General features: G+C 33.3%; 1 protein-coding gene across 2 annotated transcripts in view; it reads right to left on the reverse strand.

Annotated features, from left to right (window-relative positions):
- The window catches only part of LOC134712898 (kinesin-like protein KIF28P), a 52,440-nt gene that overhangs the window by 15,883 nt on the left and 9,741 nt on the right, over positions 1 to 26,816 (reverse strand). The window contains exons 4-16 of one of the 2 annotated variants that reach the window (XM_063574893.1): positions 25,912 to 26,029; positions 22,047 to 22,158; positions 19,021 to 19,128; positions 18,169 to 18,302; positions 16,258 to 16,328; positions 15,711 to 15,771; positions 15,031 to 15,201; positions 9,358 to 9,473; positions 8,929 to 9,043; positions 8,476 to 8,539; positions 7,634 to 7,762; positions 5,809 to 5,969; positions 1,444 to 1,592 (exon numbers count right to left, since the gene is read on the reverse strand). In XM_063574893.1, the coding sequence (XP_063430963.1) occupies positions 1,444 to 1,592; positions 5,809 to 5,969; positions 7,634 to 7,762; positions 8,476 to 8,539; positions 8,929 to 9,043; positions 9,358 to 9,473; positions 15,031 to 15,201; positions 15,711 to 15,771; positions 16,258 to 16,328; positions 18,169 to 18,302; positions 19,021 to 19,128; positions 22,047 to 22,158; positions 25,912 to 26,029 (1,509 nt within the window). Of the gene's footprint in view, positions 1 to 1,443; positions 1,593 to 5,808; positions 5,970 to 7,633; positions 7,763 to 8,475; positions 8,540 to 8,928; positions 9,044 to 9,357; positions 9,474 to 15,030; positions 15,202 to 15,710; positions 15,772 to 16,257; positions 16,329 to 18,168; positions 18,303 to 19,020; positions 19,129 to 21,394; positions 21,427 to 22,046; positions 22,159 to 25,911; positions 26,030 to 26,816 lie in introns of those variants that run through there. The other variant, XM_063574894.1, reaches the window with a different exon arrangement.

Here is a 26,816-nt window from a genome sequence, read left to right on the forward strand (position 1 = left end):
ATCACATGACTAAACCTGTATACCATGACTACACCTGTATCACATGAATAAACCTGTATCACATGACTACACCTATGTCACATGACTAAACCTTTATCACATGACTAAGTCTATATCACATGACTAAAGCTGTATCACATGACTAAACCTGGAACACTTGACTAAACCTGTATCCCATGACTAAACCTGTATCACATGACTAAACCTGTATTACATGATTAAACCTGTATTACATGACTAAAACAGTATCACATGACCAGAAGAGGGACAAAAGATAACAAAGGGACAGTAAAACCTGTATCATGTGACTCAACTTTTATCACATAACTTAATCTGTATCTCATGACTAAACCTACATCACATGACTTAATCTGTATCACATGACTAAACCTGTATCACATGATTTAACCTGTATCGTGTGACTCAACCTATATCACATGACTTAATCTATCACATGACTAAACATATACCAAATAACTCAATCTGTATCACATAACAGACTGACAGGCTTTACTTAACTGTATTTGGTTACCAAGTTGATGAAACATCAATTTTTTATTGATAATTATAAAAGGAATTTGGACATAAACGATTCATTATCTTAAGAAAAGAGGTTGAACATTGTCTTTGCAGTGTGTAGCAGGTTATTTGATAAGAATACAACATTTCATCACTTTGTGCATTTCCGCAAGTTCCAGTGCTTGTTACTCGAAAACTTACATCAACCTTAATTTCGGCGGCAAAATAAGTTTGTTACTTCATTTAAATGTGATTCAATGATTGAATTAAATATCACACAAATAAAATGAAACGACATACTCTAGGTAGAAACATAGTTGTTGCCAAATAATTTCTTATGTCTTCAAGTCTAATTATTTAGATTTTGTAAATTTAAAACAGTCAAATTCTTTAAAGGTTTGTGATTTTAAAAGATACATAAATATGTTTTTTTAAGTAATTTTTGCTGGAATTAAACACTGAATTTTTTTTCATGGAAAGTTTGAAAAATAGATGTCTAATGAGAACTTAATATATGCCTGCTAGCGTTTTCAACCATTGTTTAGGGTAAAATGGACATATTCAATATAACTTAAGAATCAAATGTAACTGTCAATACAAACAAAACTTTGACAGAAGATACATTTACCCTGGCTGTTTCAATGGTGTAAATACCGTATAGAGGGTTATTTTCGCGATTTTCATTGAATAAGGTATACGAAATATTTTATTATTTTGGCAGATTCAAAACTTTTATCAACACCTATGCATGTGGCGATTTAAATTGGCAGAATTTAATGTGGCGATTTTGTTCTATCCACGAAAATAAGCGAAAATTTTTACCACACTAAAATAACCCGCTATACGGTATAAGAAAATTAATGAAGAGGAAAATATTGGAGCCAACTGAAACTACTTTTCTTTGTGTATATATGAAATATTTACCTCTGTTTTGCCATCTTTAAGTCCCCTTGCCTGTGGTGAAATGAGAGCCAGTTCAAACTGTACTTTCTTGTTGAGCTCATCAGACATGGCATTAGCTTCATTAACCATGGGTAATAACTGAACAACCTCTTCTTGTAGAACAACATCCTCTATAAACATACAAATATGTTTACCAATAACAAAGTTTTATGTCATATAGTCCAAATACCATTGTCAATTCTTGTCGACCCTTTAATTGCAACAAAACTAAAACCTTTTTCCCAACAGATTGTAATGTCTTTCTGTAAAAATGTAATCTGTGAGTTAACATCCATATAGAAATCAGTATTACTAAGTTTTTCCAATTAAATATTTAACATTAAACATTATACAACCTAGTAAGTTGAATTAATGAAATAATATTACTGTTACTATAATTTGCTTTTAAATATTAAAGGTTAACTGATATAACATATGTTGACAAAAGATATGTCTAGCTTGTAGGCAGACCCAGACAATCAACAGTACTAATGAATTCAAATTTGCTAGACAATGGCCTAGGGGGGGGAAGGGTTTCAAAGAAGCCCTCAAACTGATTTGTATTGATAATAATGCAACTTTATCAAAACTATCATTGATCTATCACAGGTAAATTCTTATCAAAGTCAAACTTATAGGTTCTGATAGTAATGTAACTTTTAACGAACATTATACATCTAGATAACAAGTAGTACTTATCAAACTAATTCTAGCAGATATTTTACAATTGATGACACCTCTGTCACACTTTTCATGGTTTATGTGACATGTACTTTTTATTTTCATGTTCAATATGAAACATTACAGATTATATGTAACCTGTATTTTTCTCAATTTTGACATGTTCATTGTCTGATGACAAAATAAATTGTGTTAAACAGAAATAATATATACAATATAAGTATGGTTATTATCACACATTATACAATATATATGGAATAATAGGTAGTTTCCTGGGTATCATCCCTTGACCCATATCAGCACCTTGACTATGTCTTGGGCTGATATGGGGGTCTCAGGATAATAACCGGGCCGATATGGTCAAGGCCATGTATTAATCTCTTTGAATCACACATTACACAATATAATTATTACAATACATTAATAACCTATTAACATACTGTGATGCCACACAGCTGATGCAAAATAATGTATGTATTTATACAAAATGAAATTTAGATTTAAATCTATCCATTGAAGCCTATGTATTCCCCACACTGTTAATCACTCTCATATAAAACACATAGCATATTGACTAAAAGCTGATACAACAATTTCACAGGAATTTGAAGTCAGAGTTTAAGATAAATACTAGATGCAAAGTAAATAGAAAAATAAATGAAAGCATTGAATGTTGTGACAAAGATAATAAATGACTTTGTGCTCAGCTACAATAATTGAAAAGTTATCTCCCTTTGTTCTCAGCTAAAGTTATTGACAAGTTATCTCCCTTTGTTCTCAGCTAAAGTTATTGAAAAGTTATCTCCGTTTGTGCTCAGCTAAAGTTATCGAAAAGTTATCTCTTTGTTTTCAGCTATAGTTATTGCTATAGTTATTGAAAAGTTATCTCCCTTTGTTCTCAGCTATAGTTATTGAAAAGTTATCTCCCTTTGTTCTCAGCTAAAGTTATTGAAAAGTTATCTCCCTTTGTTCTCAGCTATAGTTATTGAAAAGTTATCTCCCTTTGTTCTCAGCTAAAGTTATCGAAAATTTATCTCTCTTTGTTCTCAGCTATAGTTATTGCTATAATTATTGAAAATTTATCTCTCTTTGTTCTCAGCTATAGTTATTGCTATAGTTATTGAAAAGTTATCACCCTTTGTTCTCAGCTATAGTTATTGAAAAGTTATCTCCCTTTGTTCTCAGCTAAAGTTATTGAAAAGTTATCTCCCTTTGTTCTCAGCTAAATTTATTGAAAAGCTATCTCCCTTTGTTCTCAGCTATAGTTATTGCAAAGTTATCTCCCTTTGTTCTCAGCTATAGTTATTGAAAAGTTATCTCCCTTTGTTCTCAGCTATAGTTATTGAAAAGTTATCTCCCTTTGTTCTCAGCTTAGTTACGGAAAAGTTATTTTCCCAAACAATATTTCATTGTTTAATATGTTTGTTGCTTTTAGACATGTATTAACTTTAATGGTGCTTTACAATTTTTTTTGTCATTTTCAGTTTTTTTTGTTCATGTATTGTTTTTAGATGTATTATATAGACCGACAATACTGTCAAACTATTTCTTTATTTAAACTGACGACAGAGTATTTTTATCTTTTTCATCCTCCAACTGTTCACTGCACAGTTGTTATCTAAAAATGTTCAAAGAAAAAAAGTAAGTTATAAGCCAAAAACATCAAACTTGGTTGTGAAGCTCTTTCTCCTCAATATAAAGTTGTATAATGTGACACACACACAAATACACCTAACAATACATAAAACCATGTACACAAATGCTGAAAGTAAAAACTTGACAACTAGTGATATAACAATATATAGTTACCACCTCTGTTTACTAATTACCTGAAACTGAGTAAATACACACCAATAAAACACTCATTTTGATGAAGTATCATGTCTAAGATAGCTTGGATGTCTTCTTCCATCTACGATTTTGAAACTGTGAATAAGTCAGTCTAGATATTTCATAAAATGTGCAAATTGCTAGAGAAGTAGGAAAATCCTTTTTTTTTTTTTTAGACTTTTCATGTTTATACATTTGTTAGATTCATGTTTGAATCTTTGCCAAGTAAGTGGAGATAACTTGCTGGCAGACCAGGTCAATGACCAGGTCAATGGACATACTTTGTAAGCTAGATACTCCAATGATGACTGTGGCCATGCTTTGTAAAATTTGGCTCTTAAGTTTCAGGAGAAGAAGAATTTTGTAAGATTATAAAAATAAAAAAAAATAAAATAAAAAAATACTATAAAGGGAAATAACTCCTTAAGGTGTCAATTGACATTTTTTTTGTCACGTTCACTTACTTGTAAATCTTACTTTTCTGATCATTATTGCTGTTTACAGTTTACCTGTATCTAGAATAATATTCAAGATAATAACCAAAAACTGCAAAATTTCCTCTAAATTATAAATTCAGGGGCAGCAACCCAACAACAGGTAGTTTGATTCATCTAATAATTTCAGTAAAGACAGATCCTACCTTGATGAACATTTTTACACCAGTCAGATTAGTTTCATAAAATTTGGGCTAAAAACTGCATTTTACCCCTATATTCTATTTTAAGCCATGGCAGCCATGTCCGTAGTCAGGTGAGATTGTTTGAAACATTTTAAAATAAAATCAATAACACAATGTTGACTGCTGTACCCCTATTTTTGACATTTTTACTCTTTGAGTATGTTTGTTTTGTTCACACATCTTTGACAATGTAATGGAATTTAATGCAACTGTCATACAAGTGAGAGGTTTAGCTAGCTATAAAAACAAGGTTCAATCCACCACTTTCTATATCAGAAAATGCCTTTACTAAGTCAGGAATATGACAGTTGTTATCCATTCGTTTGATGTGTTTGGACTTTTGATTTTGCCTTTTGATTTTGGACTTTCCTTTTTTGAATTTTCCTCAGAGTTCAGTATTTTTGTGTTTTTACTTTTTCAACTAGATACCCCAATAATGAGTGTGGCCAAGTAGTTTCTGAGGAGAAGATTTTTGTAAAAGTGAACGTACAAGGACAACAATGAAGATGACAGACTATAAAGTGATGAGAAGATGACAGACTATAAAGTGATGAGAAGATGACAGACTATAAAGTGATGAGAAGATGACAGACTATAAAGTGATGAGAAGATGACAGACTATAAAGTGATGAGAAAAGCTCACTTGGCCTTTCAGATTAGATTTATAGCTAAAAAGTTAATCAATCTTCGTATACAAATTATTGTTTAGATTTTTGTAAAAGAAAGATCTAAGAAATAATTCATGGGGGCTTGGATTCAAACTGATTTTACATTTCTAAAGGAACTGTTTCTACGCTTATATAAATTATACAAAACAAAAACAGGTGTAGAAATTTCTATTGATGAATAAAATTGATTAAGTCTAGATTGAATGAAGTAGATTATATATGTCGTACGTAAGAAAGTATATCATATTTATAGGATAAAATAATCTGAATACCAAAGAATGATGGAAGAAAATGTTAATCCAGAACTGAAGAATAAGGGGAGACAATTTTACATGAAGTTGCCCCATTATGTCTGACTAGACCCAGAACTGAAGAATAAGGGGAGACAATTTTACCTGAAGTTGCCCCATCATGTCTGACTAATAAGGGGAGACAATTTTACCTGAAGTTGCCCCATCATGTCTGACTAATAAGGGGAGACAATTTTACCTGAAGTTGCCCCATCATGTCTGACTAGACCAGCTTTCTCTGCTATTTCCTCATTAGCTGAGCCAAATGTTGGCGTTTCTTCTGATTTTCCTTCTTTCATATTCTTTGATGCATCTTTTGGATGATGAAATACATACAAATGATTTGGTCCAAACAGTACTCTGAGAATTAAATTGGATGAAAAAACATTAGTTCCATTTTTACATATTGAATATGAATAAAAGTGTATTACAACCAAATAGATATAGGAAGATGTGGTGTGAGTGCCAATGAGACAATTCTCCATCCAAATAACAATTTAAAAAAAAAAAGAAAAAAGAAAAGTAAACCATTATAGGTCAATGTACGGCCTTCAACACAGAGCCTTGGCTCACACCGAACAACAAGCTATAAAGGGCCCCAAAATTACCATGGTATGTCACATACGGTAGCATATGAACCTAGAGGCTCTCAAGAGCCTGTATCGTTCACCTGACTCTATTTGGGTTTTTGAAATCATATAAAAAAAGATCAAATTTGGCTACAAAGTAACAACACTTGGCCAGCACCTCATAAAGGAAAGGAACATTCATGCTATGTTTGGTTATATTCAATTCAGTGGTTCTCTAGAAGAAGACTTTTGTATGCATTTCCCATAGGGTCCTATGTTTAACTAAGTCCCCCGCTTGCGGACATCTTGGATGATGAATCGGCTACAAAGTAACACTTGGTCAGCACCTCATAAGGAACATTCATGCTATGTTTGGTTTCATACCATTCAGTGGTTCTCTAAAAGAAGTCATTTGTATGCATTTCCCATAGGGTCCTATGTTAAACTAAGCCCCCCCGCTGGCAGCCATCTTGGATGATGGATCAGCTACAAAGTAACAACACTTGGTCAGCACCTCATTAGGAACATTCATGTCATGTTTGGTGTCATTCCATTCAGTGGTTCTCTAGAAGAAGTTCAAAATGTAAAATGTTAACGACGACGACAACAACAACGATGACAGACGGCAAGTGATGAGAAAAAAGGTTGACTTTAGGGTATGGAGGCATCGGACTTAAGCGAAGACCATCACATTTGAGCGTGACCATAATATAGACTCAAAAATTCAACTATATCTGATTATATTATAAAACAAGAATGTGTCCATAGTACACGGATGCCCCACTCGCATTATCATTTTCTATGTTCAGTGGACCATGAAATTGGGGTCAAAAGTCTAATTTGGCAATTAAATTAGAAAGATCATATAATAGGGAACATGTGTACTAAGTTTGAGAATGATTGGACTTCAACTTCATCAAAAACTACCTTGACCAAAAACTTTAACCTGAAATTTGCACTATTATTTTCTATGTTCAGTGGACCGTGAAATTGGGGTCAAAAGTCTAATTTGGCAATTAAATTAGAAAGATCATATCATAGGGAACATATGTACTAAGTTTGAAGTTGATTGGACTTCAACTTCATCAAAAACTACCTTGACCAAAAACTTTAACCTGAACAAACGGACGGAAGGACGGACGCACAGACCAGAAAACATAATGCCCCTCTACTATCGTAAACCCTGACCACATGTGCACTTTTAATATATGTACAAAAAGCCAAAGTGAAAACTTCCTTTGTAGGATGAGTTATCTGGAATAAGCTATAAGGGGACCTGTAGTTGTTAATTGCTGTGTTATTTTGGTCTCTTGTGGAGAGTTGTCTCATTGGCAATCATACCACATCCTCTTTTTTATATAGACTACCTGGATGAGTTAACTGCAATAAGCTATAGACTATATAACTACAGTCTACTTACCTGGAATAAATTATAGACTATATATAACTACTTACCTATCATTGTGATGTAACTGGACACCTTTGGCTATTTTCTGACCATTGACTAAGATTTTAGCTCCAGAGCATGGTTCTAAGGTCACATTCATTCCCTTGTTAGTCACAATGGCATGCTGTTTCTGTATACTGTATACAAATATAGCTATAAGTTATTTCTATTAAAACATGGTTTGGTAGAAACAGACTAAAAGTAAATGTTACTATTCTTTGTTGAGAGTCTAAATTTAGAATGAGGAAATGGCAAATTCAGCCATTTTTCCATCTATAAAGCAAGATAACTCAAGACTACAGTGACTGTAACAACTCTAAAATTCAAACTTGGTCTGCATTTGGTAGTAACAAACTTCCATGGGTTCAGCCTTATAACAAACTTAACAACTATGAGGGATTCCATGGGTTCAGCCTCATAACAAACTTGACAACCATGAGGGATTCCATGGGTTCAGCCTCATTACAAACTTGACAACCATGAGGGATTCAATGGGTTCAGCCTCATAACAAACTTGACAACCATGAGGGATTTCATGGGTTCAGCCTCATAACAAACTTGACAACCATGAGGGTTTCCATGGGTTCAGCCTCATAACAAACTTGACAACCATGAAAGATTCCATGAGTTCAGCCTCATAACAAACTTGACAACCACGAGGGATTCCATGGGTTCAGCCTCATAACAGACTTGACAACCATGAGGGATTCCATGGGTTCAGCCTCATAACAAACTTGACAACCACGAGGGATTCCATGGGTTCAGCTTCATAACAAACTTTTTTGTAAAAATTAAGCACTTTAACACATTTATTAATATTGTTCAATATATAAGGAGTCTCTAATTTTACCTGAGTCCATTTATCTGGATATTGGGAGGTGGTTGGGCATTCTTTGTTCCAATGGTGGATTTCCCTGAAAAAATATCAAAATAGGGATATATATATTATCATGAAGTCTAAAATCTTCTACATTAATGTCAAAAATGTCCTGGCTTGAAACATGTGTACCCATTATTTAAGGATATTTTTATAAGTGCAGTACAAACGGTAATGACATTTTTTTTTTAGGTCCTATGCTTTAAAAGAGAATTGTGAATCCATTACTTTTAAGACTTCCCTGCAAATTCTTCCTATCCATAGTCTACATTAATATGCGTAAGACATTCATCAGTCAGTTGTACAGGATGGCAGCACAAAAATCAGAGACTACAAATTTTGATAACATTTCAGTACAACTTGTAAAAAGAGCAAAACAATTTATATATTTATAGGTATACTGTGGAAATATGACAATGTTCCTACCATCATTACAAAAGTGTATAACCATTGCAGTCAAAGCTGGATCCTCATTCAGATTCCAGAAATGTGGGATTACTTTCCTATCTTCATTTTTCTTTTTATCTTCTTCTAATTTTCCCTGAAATAAATTTGAGAATGTCAATTTTATCTTAATCTTTGTTCCCTTTCAAACTTAGTCACTCACCAAGTTTACACTTTCTGACTCAGTCACTCACCAAGTTTACATGTTCTGACTCAGTCGCTCACCAAGATTACTTGTTCTGAATCAGTAACTCACCAAGTTTACCTGTTCTGACTCAGTCACTCATCAAGTTTACTTGTTCTGACTCAGTCAATCATCAAGTTTACATGTTCTGACTCAGTCACTCACCAGGTTTACTTGTTCTGACTCAGTCACTCACCAAGATTACATGTTCTGACTCAGTCACTCACCAAGTTTTCCTGTTCTGACTCTGCTAGCTTTTGTTGCCATGATTTTTTCATTTGTTCCATTTCTGACTGGTTTTGATTTAGCTGTTCCTGCAGTTGTCTTTTCATTTCCTCCACCTCTGTAAAACACAATCAAACAAACATAATAAAACAGTAAAATAAATAGAACATAACAAATATTATCCTCTGTAAAACAGTCAAACTTACTTGATAGTTAATGTACATATAAAGAAGTATTTTTATAGAGATATCTGACACAGTCAAGTTGGAGCAGTTGAAAATGTATAACACAAAAAAAAAAGTTTTTTAAAAGTGAAGAACTGTCATTGAAAATGATAAAAAGATGAATTTATTTATTATAGCTGCCAACTCTTTCAGGCCAAGGTCAAATAAAAATAAGATAGCAAATCTGTTGAAAAAAAAAATCCAATTTGTGAAATATATATAATGACATGTGTTTCTAGTATGAAATGTTGCACCTATAAAGATTATTTATAAATCAATTTATAAATATGAAATTGAAAGTTTCCCTTGAATAAAAAAAGCTCATCTCAATATTTTTATAATATTTATCTAAATGTTTTCATCTGAAAGTGTCCATCCATAGTTTTGACAGTTTTGTAATTATCATACATATTTATTCCTTGGTCTGAACATTCACATTCTCAAAAACTACACAAAAAATACTGCATGCTATAGTATTCTAGTATAGTTTGTTTCTGAATTTTAAAGTTGTCAATTTACTTATCATGTTAAGGCATATGAGATGTGTGAGGGAGAAATATGTTAAGACATATGGGATGTGTGAGTATAGACAATTACCCACCAGAGACCAAATAAAGTAGAATTTAAGCAATTATAGGCCCCTGTATGGCCAACTACAATGAGAAATAAACATGACTGTATAATTGGCTATAAAAAGCCCTGATATGAAAAAAGTGCAACAATTCTAGTGAGAAAACTAAAGGTCTTAATCATAACAAAAAAATTTATCAAAAAGAAATAGGACCATAAAATAAATTTATAAAGCTATGAAATAATTTTTTGAGCTAACTTACTACAAATATTTGTTAACATAGGTGCAACGGGAACACCCTTAAAAAGGTTCTTACAACTTGTTAAACGTTTCATCACCAGAAAAGAAATTATCTAGTCCTCAGTGATATAATACTGCAATTTCAAAACAATTTAAAAAAAACCTCTTTTAATCTCTTTAAAACAAATATACTATCAAGATTCTACTGTATCTTAATAAATTAATTACAAACACCAGTATCAAGATTCTACTGTATATTAATAAACCAATTACAAACACCAGTATACCAATCCTATCTGTTTGTAGCATCTATAAAACCTAATACTTCTTGTTTCTATCTATTTTTTAGTAAATATATAAAAGACTTTCATGCATGTTAGTACAGGAAGTAAAGGCTGTCAAATATTATATAAAATATATGCTGTTTGTAAGAAGACAGGAAGATCATGTCAGTTTAGATATTTTCTAAATTAAATTCAACTAGTACTGTTTATCAGAAATTTGTCAAAAAAAGTTACTATATATTGTAATCTGTCATTTTAAATGAGTAAAGGAAAATTTTCAAAATGTCATTTCAAGTATCTTTTAAAAATGCTATTCCATATCAGTTATGGCCCCTGAATGATCAGTATATAAAGTCTAACCAGATGCTCTGCAGGGCTCAGCTTTATACGACCGCAGAGGTTGAACCCTGAACAGTTGGGGTAAGTATGGACACAACATTTAAGCTTGATACAGCTCTGAATTTGGATTGTGATTAAATAGTTGACACAATATAGGTTTCTGACACAGAATGAATGTGGTATAAGAACTTAAACTTAAAAACTTAAAATTTTTAAATTGGTCATTTACCTATTATGACCATCCAAAATCTAAAAACATGGTTAGATTCAGCATATCATAGAACCCAAAAAATTCAATTTTTGATGAAATCGAATAATGTTCAATTTTACACCTTTAGACCTCAATGTATACTAATTTGATAACCAGGCCCAACTATTAAAAATGTAAAATACATAATTAGATTCAGCATATTGAAGAACCCCATATGTTCCAATTTTTGTTAAAATCAAACTAAGTTTAATTTTTGACCCTTTGGACCTTAATGTAGACCCATTTGAAAACAGAACCAAAAATTAAGAATCTAGATACAGGGTTAGATTTGGCATATCAAAAAACCCTAATAATTCATTTTTTGAAAGAAAAAAAAAATTTTGGACCCTTTTGGCCCCTAATTCCTAAACTGTTGAGACCAAAACTCCCAAAATCAATCCCAACCTTCCTTTTGTGGTCATAAACCTTATGTTAAAATTTCATATATTTCTGATAGTTTCCCCACCTATTTACATATGTTAAGCTGGACAACGTGACCTATTTAAGAGGCACTTACCATCACCTTGTATATAGGAAACTTCAAGTGGCCCCTCAAAAAGTGACAACAGATAGAATAAAGAAACACAATCTATAAATACTGATTATGGAGGGACATATACAGTACAGCTCTTCACCCAGTGTTTTCTTTGTGTAACTCATGCTATATACTATAGTAATGCAGATGTGCAAATCACAGAATTTTCATGGTCACATTCAAGAAGATAATCAACTTAAAGTTAAGGAAAGTTAATAACAAATGTTTACAAGGTAATAAACATATTAAAAGCAGTAGATTTTTTTCAAACATGAACGATAGTAACATTTTAGAAAATATTAATTCTATTTTATACAATCTTGTTTTGTCTATTTGATGTTTAATAAGAGATATCTAACTACAAAGATTATTTGATAAAGATTTTCTACATAAACATGCCCATGTCATACTTTCCACACAGGCAATATATCATGCCAAATACAAGTACCTTGTTCTGAAATACAGTAAAATTCATTCCTTAATAATAAACAAAATTGTATACTTCAAGAGAATGAAATATCAAAAACATTTTTTTTTAACAACATTTATTATTTTTTGCCACTTTTGAAACTTATAATAACTTTATCTTGTGAATCCCCTGGTTCATTTGATAATTCACACACAGGGTTAAACCTATTTGGGATAGTTGTACCTTTTATGGTAATTGTTAACAACCAACTGTGCAATAAACTGAATAATTATAAAAAAAAATCTTTCAATTTAAGAAAAAAAATATATTTTTTGCCTAGATCTACTTTTATATTAAAAAAAAACCAGTAAAAACACCTAATTTTTAAGACTTAAAAAATTTGCTAGTAAACTTTAATCAAAACTTTTTCCAAATCCATGGTTGAAATAAGTTAATTGTGATGAATATCATGTTAGTTTACAAAGTTATATATTATATTAATTATGTAACTTTGTTATTGCATAACATATTTACATGATTTAAACATTCCAATTATATAATATTAATAGTTTAAATCATTACTATAAAGATACATTTGAATAATTAATAAAGTATATACATCATTATCGCTATTTTGAGCATTTTTCCTTTGATCTTTTTTTGTGATAATTTTCATATCATGCTACTCGCTTGAGATGGAAAATTGTTGCTAAAAATTAAGCAGGTGCGTGGCGTTGCAACGAAATAGATATAAATTTGACAATGTCGTCATAGGTAAAAAAGCGATAAACAGATTATCATTGTTCACCTCAACTCAATTGCCTTTCTTGCTTTCGCCATCCAGGCTCAAGCAAGAAATCAATCTTGTTGAGGTGATCATCGATAATCTATAATTACAAGAAATTTATTGTGTTGAATACCAATAAGTGAGTAACATTAAAATTATATACATAATGAATTGTTGAAACAGAGGTAAGTCTTTGATGTCAACAGAAAAAACCCAACAAGATTGCTTTAATTCAAAGTCACTGGACCATGACCTAGGGAGCAGGGACTCATAATAGTCTCTAATCTGATATGTACTGATAGTAATGCAACTTTATAGACAATATAATTGATCTATCACAAAGCAGATCCTATCAAACTAACTTATAACAAACCAATTAATTGTGGCAAAGTAAAGTTTTAGGACAGAAACTTTCCCATTTGAAAATAAATAGAACATTGAGAGAAGTGAAAATTAATATGTATTTAATAGTAATAAGCGGTGTGTGTGAGTTTCAAAACATTTTGATTGTCAGGCAATCTAAAGTTTCAGAATGGAACCAATTGTAGGACGTATGGCCAGACAAACAGCATACAAGGGTAAACCTTAATGTCATCCTCGCCTAGGGGAAAAGGGAGGGGGTTAAATAATTTCTCAACACAACCAAAATCAGAAAATAAACCTGTTAAAATCAATACTCATATCAAATTTATCAAAGTTGGATGATAACCAAGGAACTTATAAACTATGGCTGGCCGTAAAGGGACATTAGCTATCAATTCCCAGGAACTTTGTAACTATGGCTGTGAAGGGACATTAGCTGTCAATACCCAGGAACTTTGTAACTATGGCCGTAAAGGGACATTAGCTATCAATTCATGCTCACTGATTTGAATCAAATTCTCATAATCTATTAATTACATACTAAAAAGTACATCCAAATTACAAAGTATAAATAAATAAATAGAGTGCATGAACTTTCTATAATGCATCAGCATTTCCTGCATTTTATAGATTTATATGTCATCTAATTGTCCATTGAGATGAACACTGAAGACTGCCAACAATCATTTAACCCAATTAAAACATTAATATAAATAACACGAATGTGTCCCCAGTACACGGATGCTGCATCTGCACTTTCGTTTTCTATGTTCAGTGGACCATAAAAATGGGATAAAATATCTTATTTGGCATTAAAATTGGAAAGATCATATCATAGGGAACATGTTTACTTAGTGTCATGTTGATTGGGTTTTAACTTCATCAAAAACTACCACAACAACATTTTTTAACCTGAAGCGGGACAAGCAGACAGAGGAACAAACAGACACACAGACCAAAAAACATAATACCAATAAATGGGGCATTAAAAACCAGTTTTCCAATGTTCCCTGCGCTGCACATATTTTATATTTCCAAGGGGCATAAAAACAAAAAAAACAGTTGTCCACCATTATAGAATTTGTCAGAGATATTGCTGATATTCAGTTAAATGAATTCAATGATTAAAATAAGTTGAATTAGTGAATTGCAATTCAATAAAGCACTGAGTTTTTCAGCTATTTTGACAACATAGAACAATACTGAATTTAAATAGAAAAATTTTATTCAGTGTAATATTGCGTTATTATAAATGTATGTTTAAGGACAAAAAATCAATAACTTATATTGTTGTCAAATTCATAGCTTAAACCCTTTAAAAAAAGATCTGTAGAGATTCTAACACTCAACATCAACTGCAGGGTAACAATTTCGCCATTTCAGATAATACATTTTTAAAGTAGAAAAAACAAGCTTTCCAAAAATACAAAAAAATTTTTTTTTAAATATCTATCAATGCATCAGATAAGCAATTTTTTTAAGTGCAAATATGATGCTTTTTTCCAAAAACCTACACAAAAAAGAAAATGCATAACAGCAAAATTAATGGAAAAGTCAAAACCAAGAAGCTATAATTGTAGTTTTAACCAATGGAGAAATGTGAATAAGTGATATAAAGATTTATTATCAGACTAATTTTTAGATTGTTGACAATCCAGTTATATGTAACTTACCATCAGTCGAGTTGCCTCCTCCACCGCCCCCACCGCCTATTGGTAAGGTTATCCCCCCAGATTTAATCATCTCCATCAGTTTGGCATTCTCCTCTCGTAATTCCCGAATCAATTTATCTGTAGGACTTTCATTGACAGTTGCAGTAGTCTTTATAGCCTTGGCTCTGTCAGCTAAAACAATGACCTTGTTATTAATTTGTTTTTATTTTTTAGAGCATGACAATAAAGAGCTGCACCATGAGCCTATTACATGTCCATAGCCCTATAGCTGGTCTTTATGCTTAAAATGAAGGTAAGTACTGCTAAATGCCCCCATAAAAAAGGGCTAATCTCAAGAGATATAAACAATTTACTGAAGTTTCAGGGAAACTAGTGAATACATTTTTGAAATATTGTCAGAAGTGTTGAAGTTAACATGGTTAATGGTACTAAGAACAACAGTATATATTAGACAAATTATAATAAGTTGTTTTCCAGGGTTGGAGTATCAAAATAAATAGATATATTTGTACTATAAGCAAATTGTATTGCAAAAATGAAATAAATCATTAAGAATATAAGATATAAGAAAGACAAAATGTTATCAGAAGATTTTAGCTTTTAATGTGAAATAAATCATAAAAAAGTGTTTTTTGTGGTAAAATTTCAGATACTAAATCTTATTTCAACCAGCAACCTACCAAATCTTAGTGTAGAAAGTGTTTCTTCATAATTAATATCAGCAGGACTCAAAGCTGCAATCTACAAAATAAGGCAAATTAATTCCTGATTAATATACCAGGACTAAGACCAGTTAATTCCTGAATTCCAGGACTAAAACTGTTATCCCATTTCGACATTAAGATTTATTTAAAATGGAACAATTCACTTTACATGGATTTTAAAAAATCTAATGTGAACACATTTACATGATTTAATCAATCTTGAATTGGTTAAAAACTAAAAACAACGAACAAGGTAGTTTAGTTTGAATCCATCCAAAGTGAACCAATCACTAACTTTAAGTGTGAATGCCGTCATCTATACTTGTATGATTTTATCGAAATTAATTTGTGCACAAGTATGGTGGTAAAAATACACATGCAATTCATTATAAAATGGATGACCAACATAAAAGAGCTGATAAAGGTATTAAGGATGAAACGTCCTTTTCAACAAACTGCAAAATATTTATGACAACAGCACTTTAATTAATACCAATATTTAGAACTGGTTTCCTAAACTTACCATTATAGTTTTACTGTTACCCCCAAGTGCATTCTGTAGAAGTTTAGTAAGTGTTGAATCTCTATAAGGCACTGTAAAAAAAGCACAGGTAGTTATATGCAAAAGCCATTCACATCTAAATATAGATTAACATCTCATCATCAAATTGTGCTATAAATTAAATAAGCAAACAAAATATAACAAGAGGCTATTAGCAGCCGGAATTGCTCACCTGTAATTTTTTGCTTAAGTCTGTCATCAATGATTATTTTTGCTTTTCAACATTTATTAATGAGAGTGGCTTCAAATGCCACTTAAATGTTATTTGTATCTGTCATAATTTCTTTAAAAGCAAAAAGAAAACATGTTTACCATAAAACTGCCAAATTTCCTTAAAATCATAAGTTCAGGGGCAATTACCCAAAAGGCAGATACCAGATTTGGCTGATAATTTCAGTTTAGACAAATACAACTTCTTGCCTGATTTGCTCTCAATGCTTTAAGTCAAAAACTGCATTTTTACTCTATGTTATAATTTTAGTCATGGCAACAGAGGAAACAGAAAATAAAACCCACAAATTGTTTCCTAAGAATCATTCAGCTTTATAAGTTGGGTTTTAATTATGTTCAGTAGTTTCAGATGAATAGATTTTTTAATCATTTGTACCATTTTTTATGAACAAATCACTAATGAATTAAAAAAATAAAATAAATGTAAAGCAAAATATGTATTTTTTTTTTCTTCTAAAAGCAAGAAAATTTAATAACTAATTTTCTTATTTTTTTTCTATATATTTGAACATTTTTATATTAAAACTAAAGGATAGAGAAAAAAGTATACCACTGTTCGAAATGTTAAAAAAAGAAAAGAAGAAATTTAAGTAAAATATGAACTTTTTAATTTATCTGCAAAGGTAGCACATGAATTAAGAAAGTGTCATTCTAATTAAATATTTGAATTGACTAGGTTGAAAATAGCTTGTGTGCAAATTTTCATCAAAATAAAAGAAGAATGTGTCTGCAATACAATGTCTATTTGTCTGCAATATGTGGAATAAAACTGGTGTTAAAGTGCAGAAACAAACAATTAAATTGGCATTTTTGAATTAAGTTATAAAGGGTAAAAACTCTAGAACGGTAAGAGAATCAATGCCCAAATTAAAAAAACTGTTATCACTTAGATATGTCTCGCCTATTTGTAATTTTGATAATGCAAATATTGAAATTAAAACAGCAAAAGCATGACTGAAGGAACATGGGTAAACAATCTCTTTGGCATGAGAAGTGCTAATGCTTATACAACTGAATACCAATTAATATTAACTTATCACTAACAGTTCCCCTTGAATTGACCTAATCAAAAACTAAAATATGTAAACTAAGCAAAATTTCAGTCAATAGACAATGCCTAAGGAGGCCAAGCCAAATATTTTTCATGTAAATGTGATATGCAAATGCATATTCAACTGCATACCAAATATCATTTACCTATCACTAGTGGTTTCCCCTAAACAGACCTAATCACAAACTAATGCATGTACATGTAAATTAAATAAAGTTCCAAAGTCATTAGACCATGACTGAGGGGGCACTGCAAAATAATCTCCATAGAAACAAGATGTGCCAATGCTTATACAACTGCATACCAAATATCATTGACCTACCACTTGTGGTTAACTATTAACTAGACCAAATCACAAACTAATACATTGTTGAGCGCACCAACACCTTTCATTCCGGAAAAGGCATACCTATGTCTCACTTTTTGACTCCATCAATGCAAGACAAAAATAGGAAGAAAAGACGGACAGTCAAGTGTAACACTAAATGCTTCCTTGGTCCAGTGGATGGGGGAATTATCTCAACTGACAAATTATTCACATCATTAAAGTCCAAGGAACAATGGATAACATTTGAGCCGCAAGTACTTACCAACCACTTTTTTGTTGCCAGTTGATTGGTCTGCTAAAGCTTTGATGACATTTCCCAGGGTGCTAAGTGACTTATTAATGGCCGATCCTTCCTTCAGTCTGTCACCTGTTGCACCAGTAGAGTCTGCCCTCTCACTGAAAAACAATAAATCAAGCATCAAATATTCATTGGTCACTGAAACTGTATAAATAAGTCCTAATACCCTCACCAAAATAGAGTAACAAGGTTATCAGGGTTAATTGTTTGTCTCATAGATCATTAAGATTTACCTCTTTGTCTCACACATAAACTAGTACTGGGTATTAGTCAATCTTTTTTAAAGATATTTCTCATGTTTAACCATTTTGTCTCAAAATAGTTTTAGCAAAAATTATTTAGTTATTTAAACTGATAAAAAGAGAAAGTTTTTTGAGTGAAAACATTTGATTAACCCTTGTTACAACAATGTATTACATAGGTTCTAGAAAGAGCACACAGGGACAGCTCAATTAGGCATCTGAAAGTTTTAACCCTTGTTATTACATTTCTAATTCAATTTCTAGAAAGAGCACACAGGGACAACTGAATTGTGCATCTGAAAGATTTAAAATTGTAAACAGTTAAACCAGACATTTTAAATTTGTCTCAAATATTTGTTTCAAGATAAATAGTTCAAATGAAGTCTTTACTATAAATAACATACACAGATTTCATTGACACCATCTTTTTTTCTCAGTTTCACTGATGTCAATTGAACATACTATATTAGAAATCATGTGTTTAAACATCAATAAACTCACTTATCAGAGTCTTATCACACTAATAAACAGTACAACTATATACATAACTTCAAAGAATGGTCCATTTATTTACCTGCCAGCCAGATCCACCAAGTTTACTATAGATGTACGCGTCATGCTTTCTCCAACATCATTAGGACATTTCTGGGTAAAATTTATTCCAATAATGGTGTGTGCTCGACTGAAAAACACAATATTATCTTATAAAGTTTTCACAAAACATTTGAATCTTTGACACTCTTTATGCTTATAATTCAACCATACCAGATTGGCAAGATGTTTTCCTACTGAGGACTGCATCTCAAACTTAATTAAAATGATAATTGTTAATGGAAAACCAAAGCAATGTTCATATGGCTCCAATTTCTGGGACATTAATTCTGGCCAGCTGCACATTTTGTGTGTCTAAAATTTGACCTGCTGTCGAGCCAGTGACTTCTGTCTCAGAAAGCACAACATAGGGATAGTGATCAGAGGGCATCTTTAACTAATTACTTTAAAGCTTTATATTTCAGAAGGTTGAACACTTGGATGATTCAAACTTTGTATATATCAATTCTACTAAAGAGGGGGGTAGGACCTTTATCTGGACTCCGGGATAGTTTTTTTTTTTACCTCAGGATTTCATGATTGACCCTTTCAGGATCCGATAATTCTTATTTCTAATTTCTCACATATTATTTCATTGAGCCTCATCTGCTCTGAAATCATATAAAGACGGAAATACTTGTGATATGACATATGCACGTATAAATGAATAACCCATTCCAAGACATAATTTCTATGGTTCAATGACTACTTGAAAAACAAGTTAAGATTTATTGTAATGCTAATTTCTCTCTTACTATGAGTTATGGGATTAACCATACTTAGTATGTGTGTACTTTACAAGGTGCTAATGCCGGTCAGACAGTTTTCATCTTGTAATGCTAATTTCTCTCTTACTATGAGTTATGGGATAACTATACTTAGTATGTGTGTACTTTACAAGGTTATCATGCCTGTCAGACAGCTTTCATCTGACCTCAACCTCATTTAATGGAACAGACAACAAGGTTATTTTTCTTGGGTAAGTCCATATTTCAGATATTATGACCAATAGGTCTACTATATTTTGTATATAGAATGATTGTAAGATGTATATGTCAAACTGGCAGGTGTTATCTGACCTTGACCTCTCATTTTCATGGTTACAGATCAGTTTTTGCATTTTGGTTTCTTTTCTAATACTATGTGCATTAGGTCAACTTAATTTTGGTGTATGGAAATATTTTACAATGTACATGTCAGTTTGGCAGATAAAGTTTGACCATGACTTCAATTTTTACATTTCATCACCCAGTATAAAGTTTTTGTTTTGGTTTGGGTTTTTTAAACTAAAAGTAAGAGTTCAACTTCATTTGGTGTATGGAATAATTGTATGGTGTATATGTCTGTCTAGCAGTTATCACCTGGCCTTGACCTCATTTTCATGGTTCATTGATCAATGCTAAGTTTTCATTGTTAACTTTGTTTATTAGAACAAAACTATAAGCAATATGTCAACTTAATGTAATGCATAGACTGATTGTAATGTGTACATGTCTGTCTGGGAGGTTTATCTGACCTTGACCTCATTCTAATGGCTCATTGTTCAATGTTAAGTTTTCTTCGTTAAGTTCCTTTCTGGGAATCTAAATCTAAACAGGTAAACTACAAGTATATTTGGTATTTGGAATGATTGTAAGGTGTATAAGTATTTACAGTTTGGTTTATCTGACCTTGAACTATTTTTTTTGAATAATTATAATTTTATGTAATACTTGTGGTTAAGCTTTAGTTTCAGGACTATCAATATAAGATCAAGTCAGTAAAGCAGGTGAGACATTTCAGTGAGAGCACTCTTGTTTTTAAAGATTTCAAAGTCATATTCCACTTTTCATTACCTTACCTGCTAGTGACATTAATATTGGTAGATGCCACTGCTCTCAACCTACCTTCTAGTGGCATTCATATTGGTAGATGCCACTGTTCATTACCTTACCTGCTAGTGGCATTCATATTGGTAGATGCCACTGTTCATTACCTTACCTGCTAGTGACATTCATATTGGTAAATGCCACTGTTCTTTACCTACCTTTTAGTGGCATTCATACTTGCAGATGTCACTGTTCTTAAGCTACATGCTAGTGGCATTTATATTGGTAGATGCCACTGTTTTTGATCTTACCTGCTAGTGGCATTCATATTGGTAGATGCCTCTGTTCTTAACCTACCTTCTAGTGGCATTCATATTGGTAGATGCCACTGTTCATTACCTTAGCTGCTAGTGGCATTCATATTGGTAGATGCCACTGTTGATTACCTTAGCTCCTACTGGCATTCATATCATATGGGTAGATGCCTCTGTTCTTAACCTACATGCTAGTGGCATTAATATTGGTAGATGCCACTGTTCTTGATCTTACCTGCTAGTGGCATTCATGTTGGTAGATGCCACTGTTCTTAACCTACATGCTAGTGGCATTTATATTGGTAGATGCCACTGTTCTTGATCTTAGCTGCTATTGGCATTCATACTGGTAGAAGCCACTGTTCTTAATCTACATGCTAGTGGCATTCATATTGGTAGATGCCACTGTTCTTGATCTAACCTGCTAGTGGCATTCATGTTGTTAGATGCCACTGTTCTTGATCTTACCTGCTAGTGGCATTCATGTTGGTAGATGCCACTGTTCTTAACCTACATGCTAGTGGCATTCATTTTGGTAGATACCACTGTTCTTGGTCTACATGCTAGTGGCATTCATATTGGTAGATGCCACTGTTCTTGATCTTACCTGCTAGTGGCATTCATGTTGGTAGATGCCACTGTTCTTAACCTTCATGCTAGTGGCATTCATATTGATAGATGCCACTGTTCTTGATCTTACCTGCTAGTGGCATTCATGTTGGTAGATGCCACTGTTCTTTACCTACCTTCTAGTGGCATTTATATTAGTAGATGCCACTGTGCTTGATGTTACCTGCTAGTGGCATTCATGTTGTTAGATGCCACTGTGCTTGATGTTACCTGCTAGTGGCATTCATGTTGTTAGATGCCACTGTTCTTGGTCTTACCTGCTAGTGGCATTCATGTTGGTAGATGCCACTGTTCTGTTTCTTGTTCCTTCATTAATTTTAGAATCTATTTCTTCATAACTGTTCACTTGTTTTGATGTCATTTGCTCAACTAAGAAATAAAGTTAAAAAATGTATCAACAAAATATAATAAGATATCAAATTCATACAGGCTTTAGAATATCTATTGGACTGTTGGAGCTCATACAGGCTTTAGAATATCTATTAGACTATTGGACCTCATACAGGCTTTAGAATATCTATTAGACTATTGGACCTCATACAGGCTTTAGAATATCTATTAGACTATTGGACCTCATACAGGCTTTAGAATATCTATTGGACTGTTGGACCGTTGGTTTACTACAGGCTTTAGAATATCTATTGGACTGTTGGACCGTTGGTTTACTACAGGCTTTAGAATATCTATTGGACTGTTGGACCATTGGTTTACTACAGGCTTTGGAATATCTATTGGACTATTGGACCGTTGGTTTACTACAGGCTTTAGAATATCTAATGGACTATTGGACCGTTGGTTTACTACAGGCTTTAGAATATCTATTGGACTATTGGACCGTTGGTTTACTACAGGCTTTAGAATATCTATTGGACTATTGGACCTCATACAGGCTTTAGAATATCTATTGGACTATTGGACCTCATACAGGATTTAGAATATCTATTGGACTATTGGACTGTTGGTTTACTACAGGCTTTAGAATATCTATTGGACTATTGGACTGTTGGGTATAATAAGATATCAATTTCATACAGGCTTTAGAATATCTATTGGACTATTGGACCTTTGGTTTACCCGTATAATAAGATATCAATTTCATACAGGCTTTAGAATATCTATTGGACTATTGGACCGTTGGTTTTCCCGTTTGAATGGTTTTACACTAGTAATTTTGGGGCACTTTATAGTTTGTTGTTCAGTGTGAGCCAAGGCTCCGTGTTGAAGGCTGTACATTGACCTATAATGGTTTACTTTTTTAAATTGTTATTTGGATGGAGAGTTGGCACTCACACCACATCTTCCTATATCTAACGACCCCTAAGATAATTAACAATTGGTCTGTTACAGGAGAACCCTTCAGACAGGAATGTGCCAGATCCGTCCACACTTAAGATTGGCCTGTTACAGGAGAACCCTTCAGACAGGAATGTACCAGATCCGTCCACACTAAAGAATGGCCTGTTACAGGAGAACCCTTCAGACAGGAATATGCCAGATACGTCCACACTAAAGATTGGCCTGTTACAGGAGAACCCTTCAGACAGGAATGTGCCAGATCCGTCCACACTAAAGATTGGCTTGTTACAGGAGAACCCTTCAGACAAGAATGTGCCAGATCCGTCCACACTAAAGATTGGCCTGTAACAGGAGAACCCTTCAGACAGGAATGTGCCAGATCCGTCCACACTAAAGATTGGCCTGTTACAGGAGAACCCTTCAGACAGGAATGTGCCAGATCCGTCCACACTAAAGATTGGCCTGGTACAGGAGAACCCTTCAGACAGGAATGTGCCAGATCCGTCCACACTAAAGATTGGCCTGTTACAGAAGAACCCTTCAGACAGGAATGTGCCAGATCTGTCCACACTAAAGAATGGCCTGTTACAGGAGAACCCTTCAGACAGGAATGTGCCAGATCCGTCCACACTAAAGATTGGCCTGTTACAGGAGAACCCTTCAAACAGGAATGTGCCAGATCCGTCCACACTAAAGATTGGCCTGTTACAGGAGAACCCTTCAGACAGGAATGTGCCAGATCCGTCCACACTAAAGATTGGCCTGTTACAGGAGAACCCTTCAGACAGGAATGTGCCAGATCTGTCCACACTAAAGATTGGCCTGTTACAGAAGAACCCTTCAGACAGGAATGTGCCAGATCCGTCCACACTAAAGATTGGCCTGTTACAGGAGAACCCTTCAGACAGGAATGTGCCAGATCCATCCACACTAAAGAATGGCCTGTTACAGGAGAACCCTTCAGACAGGAATGTGCCAGATCCGTCCACACTAAAGATTGGCCTGTTACAGGAGAACCCTTCAAACAGGAATGTGCCAGATCCGTCCACACTAAAGATTGGCCTGTTACAGGAGAACCCTTCAGACAGGAATGTGCCATATCCGTCCACACTAAAGATTGGCCTGTTACAGGAGAACCCTTCAGACAGGAATGTGCCAGATCTGTCCACACTAAAGATTGGCCTGTTACAGAAGAACCCTTCAGACAGGAATGTGCCAGATCCGTCCACACTAAAGATTGGCCTGTTACAGGAGAACCCTTCAGACAGGAATGTGCCAGATCCATCCACACTAAAGATTGGCCTGTTACAGGAGAACCCTTCAGACAGGAATGTGCCAGATCTGTCCACACTAAAGATTGGCCTGTTACAGGAGAACCCTTCAGACAGGAATGTGCCAGATCCATCCACACTAAAGATTGGCCTGTTACAGGAGAACCCTTCAGACAGGAATGTGCAAGATCCTTCCACACTAAAGATTCTTGACATGACATGCATGACTTGTTGCTGAAGACAATTTTGGCCCTCTGATTTGTACAAAAAATCTGTGCAACATTACAACTTGTACACAACATATACAACAACTCTTTTAAAAATGACTGATGGGCACTGACTTTCTACCTCGTCTGAAATATATATAAGTGATAACAAGAATGTGTCCAAAGTACTCGATTGCCCCACTCGCACTATCAATTTCCATGTTCCATGGACTGTAAAATTGGATAAAAATCTAATTTGGCATTAAAATTAGAAAGATTATACTATAGGGAACATATGTACTAAGTTTCAAGTTGATTTGACTTCAATTTCATTAAAAACTACCATGACACAAAACTTTAACCTGTAACTCCCACTTTCATTTTCTATGTTTAGTGAACTGTGAAATTTGGGTCAAAAGTATAATTTGGCTTTAAAATTAGAAAGATCATATCATAAGCAGCAAGTGTACTAATTATTAGTTTCAAGTTGATTGGACTTCGGCTTCATCAAAAACTACCTTGACCAAAACCTTTAACCGGAAGCAGGACAAATGGACGGACAAATAAACGAATGGACGAACGAATGGAGCCATAGAACAGAAAACATATTCCCCTCTACTATCGTAGGTGGGGCATAAAAAAAATTGTGAAATAAATTTTATAAAAATCTGACCAGAATTGTACTCATGAGAGTACTTATAAGATAGATACATAGAAGTTATTTCTGTGTCCCTGCAAAGTGTAGTACAGGGGTCAATAATAACTGCCCAAAGTTGAGTTATGCTGAACTTGTAGTACAGGGGTCAATAATAACTGCCCAAAGTTAAGTTATGCTGAACTTGTAGTACAGGGGTCAATAATGACTGCCCAAAGTTGAGTTATGCTGAACTTGTAGTACAGGGATCAATAATAACTGCCCAAAGTTGAGTTATGCTGAACTTGTAGTACAGGGGTCAATAATAACTGCCCAAAGTTGAGTTATGCTGAACTTGTAGTACAGGGGTCAATAATAACTGCCCAAAGTTGAGTTATGCTGAACTTGTAGTACAGGGGGTCAATAATAACTGCCCAAAGTTGAGTTATGCTGAACTTGTAGTACAGGGGTCAATAATAACTGCCCAAAGTTGAGTTATGCTGAACTTGAAGAACAGGGTCAATAATAACTATCTAATGTTGAGTTATGCTGAACTTGTAGTACAGGGGTCAACAATAACCGTGAAATAAGCTGAACATGAAATAGTTGAATAACATATCATAAAAAATATACACAGAGTTCAGTCTAGGTAGGTTAAGTATCACTGCAGATAGTAATACTTACTTAAAAAGACAAATATAAATAAAACAAATACCATAAAATCCCTTCTTTGGATCCTGTCTAACTTTTAACCCTCCTTTAATTGCTATGGTCTTAGGGTTCAGAAGGTCACGGACCTGTTCATTGTAAATCTCTAACATGCTCAAAGAAACCTAAAAATAAATAATCTTACAACATTATAATTAATCTATTTCATCAAATAAAAGTCCTGAAGATGAGACGCTGAGCCTCTGTTTTCAACCTAATAGTAAGTTTGTTCCAATAAAGATTATAATAATGATTTTTCGTGTGATCTTATCAATATAAATTACATGTACTATTCATTTGACAATTGATTGGTAAAAGTCTTTAATGTAGTAATTACCATGGTGTGGGTAATTCTACTTGGTTTAAAATTACAATTGCAAAACAATATTATAGGGTCAGCTAGCTTCACACTTTGAATCTTAAAAATTAAAATATTTAGCCAAAGTGAGTCACAAATTCTGACCATTCTCTTTTTAAGGCTTAACCTGCTATGAGGGGACTTTTCTTCTTATTTCAAATACAATTTTACTATGAGATTTAAAGTTAGCTACTTTCAGAGACATTGACCATGACATAAATTAATACAACTCATACTTTAGGTTTCATTCATACTTTTGATAAAGCTCAGTGGCAGACATAGGTAAGGACAGTGCCCCCCTTTTTCATAGAGCTTTATATTTGGTGATGCATCAGCTATTTACAAGTCCCACTCCAGACATCTCAAAATCTTACAGGTTTCTTTAATGTGCGGTGCTCTGGGTATAATACAGCTGACTACCATGCATAGAATGCCTTTTTAAATTATTTAAAAAAAAGGGCATCACAGAGTCTATATATAGCTCACTTAACACTTTTGTCAAAACTAGATTCTAAAAGATAAAATACAACAAGATTATTTTCTGATTATAAGGG

Source organism: Mytilus trossulus, chromosome 3 (assembly GCF_036588685.1).
Source record: "Mytilus trossulus isolate FHL-02 chromosome 3, PNRI_Mtr1.1.1.hap1, whole genome shotgun sequence".
NCBI classification, from domain to species: Eukaryota; Metazoa; Mollusca; class Bivalvia; order Mytilida; family Mytilidae; genus Mytilus; species Mytilus trossulus.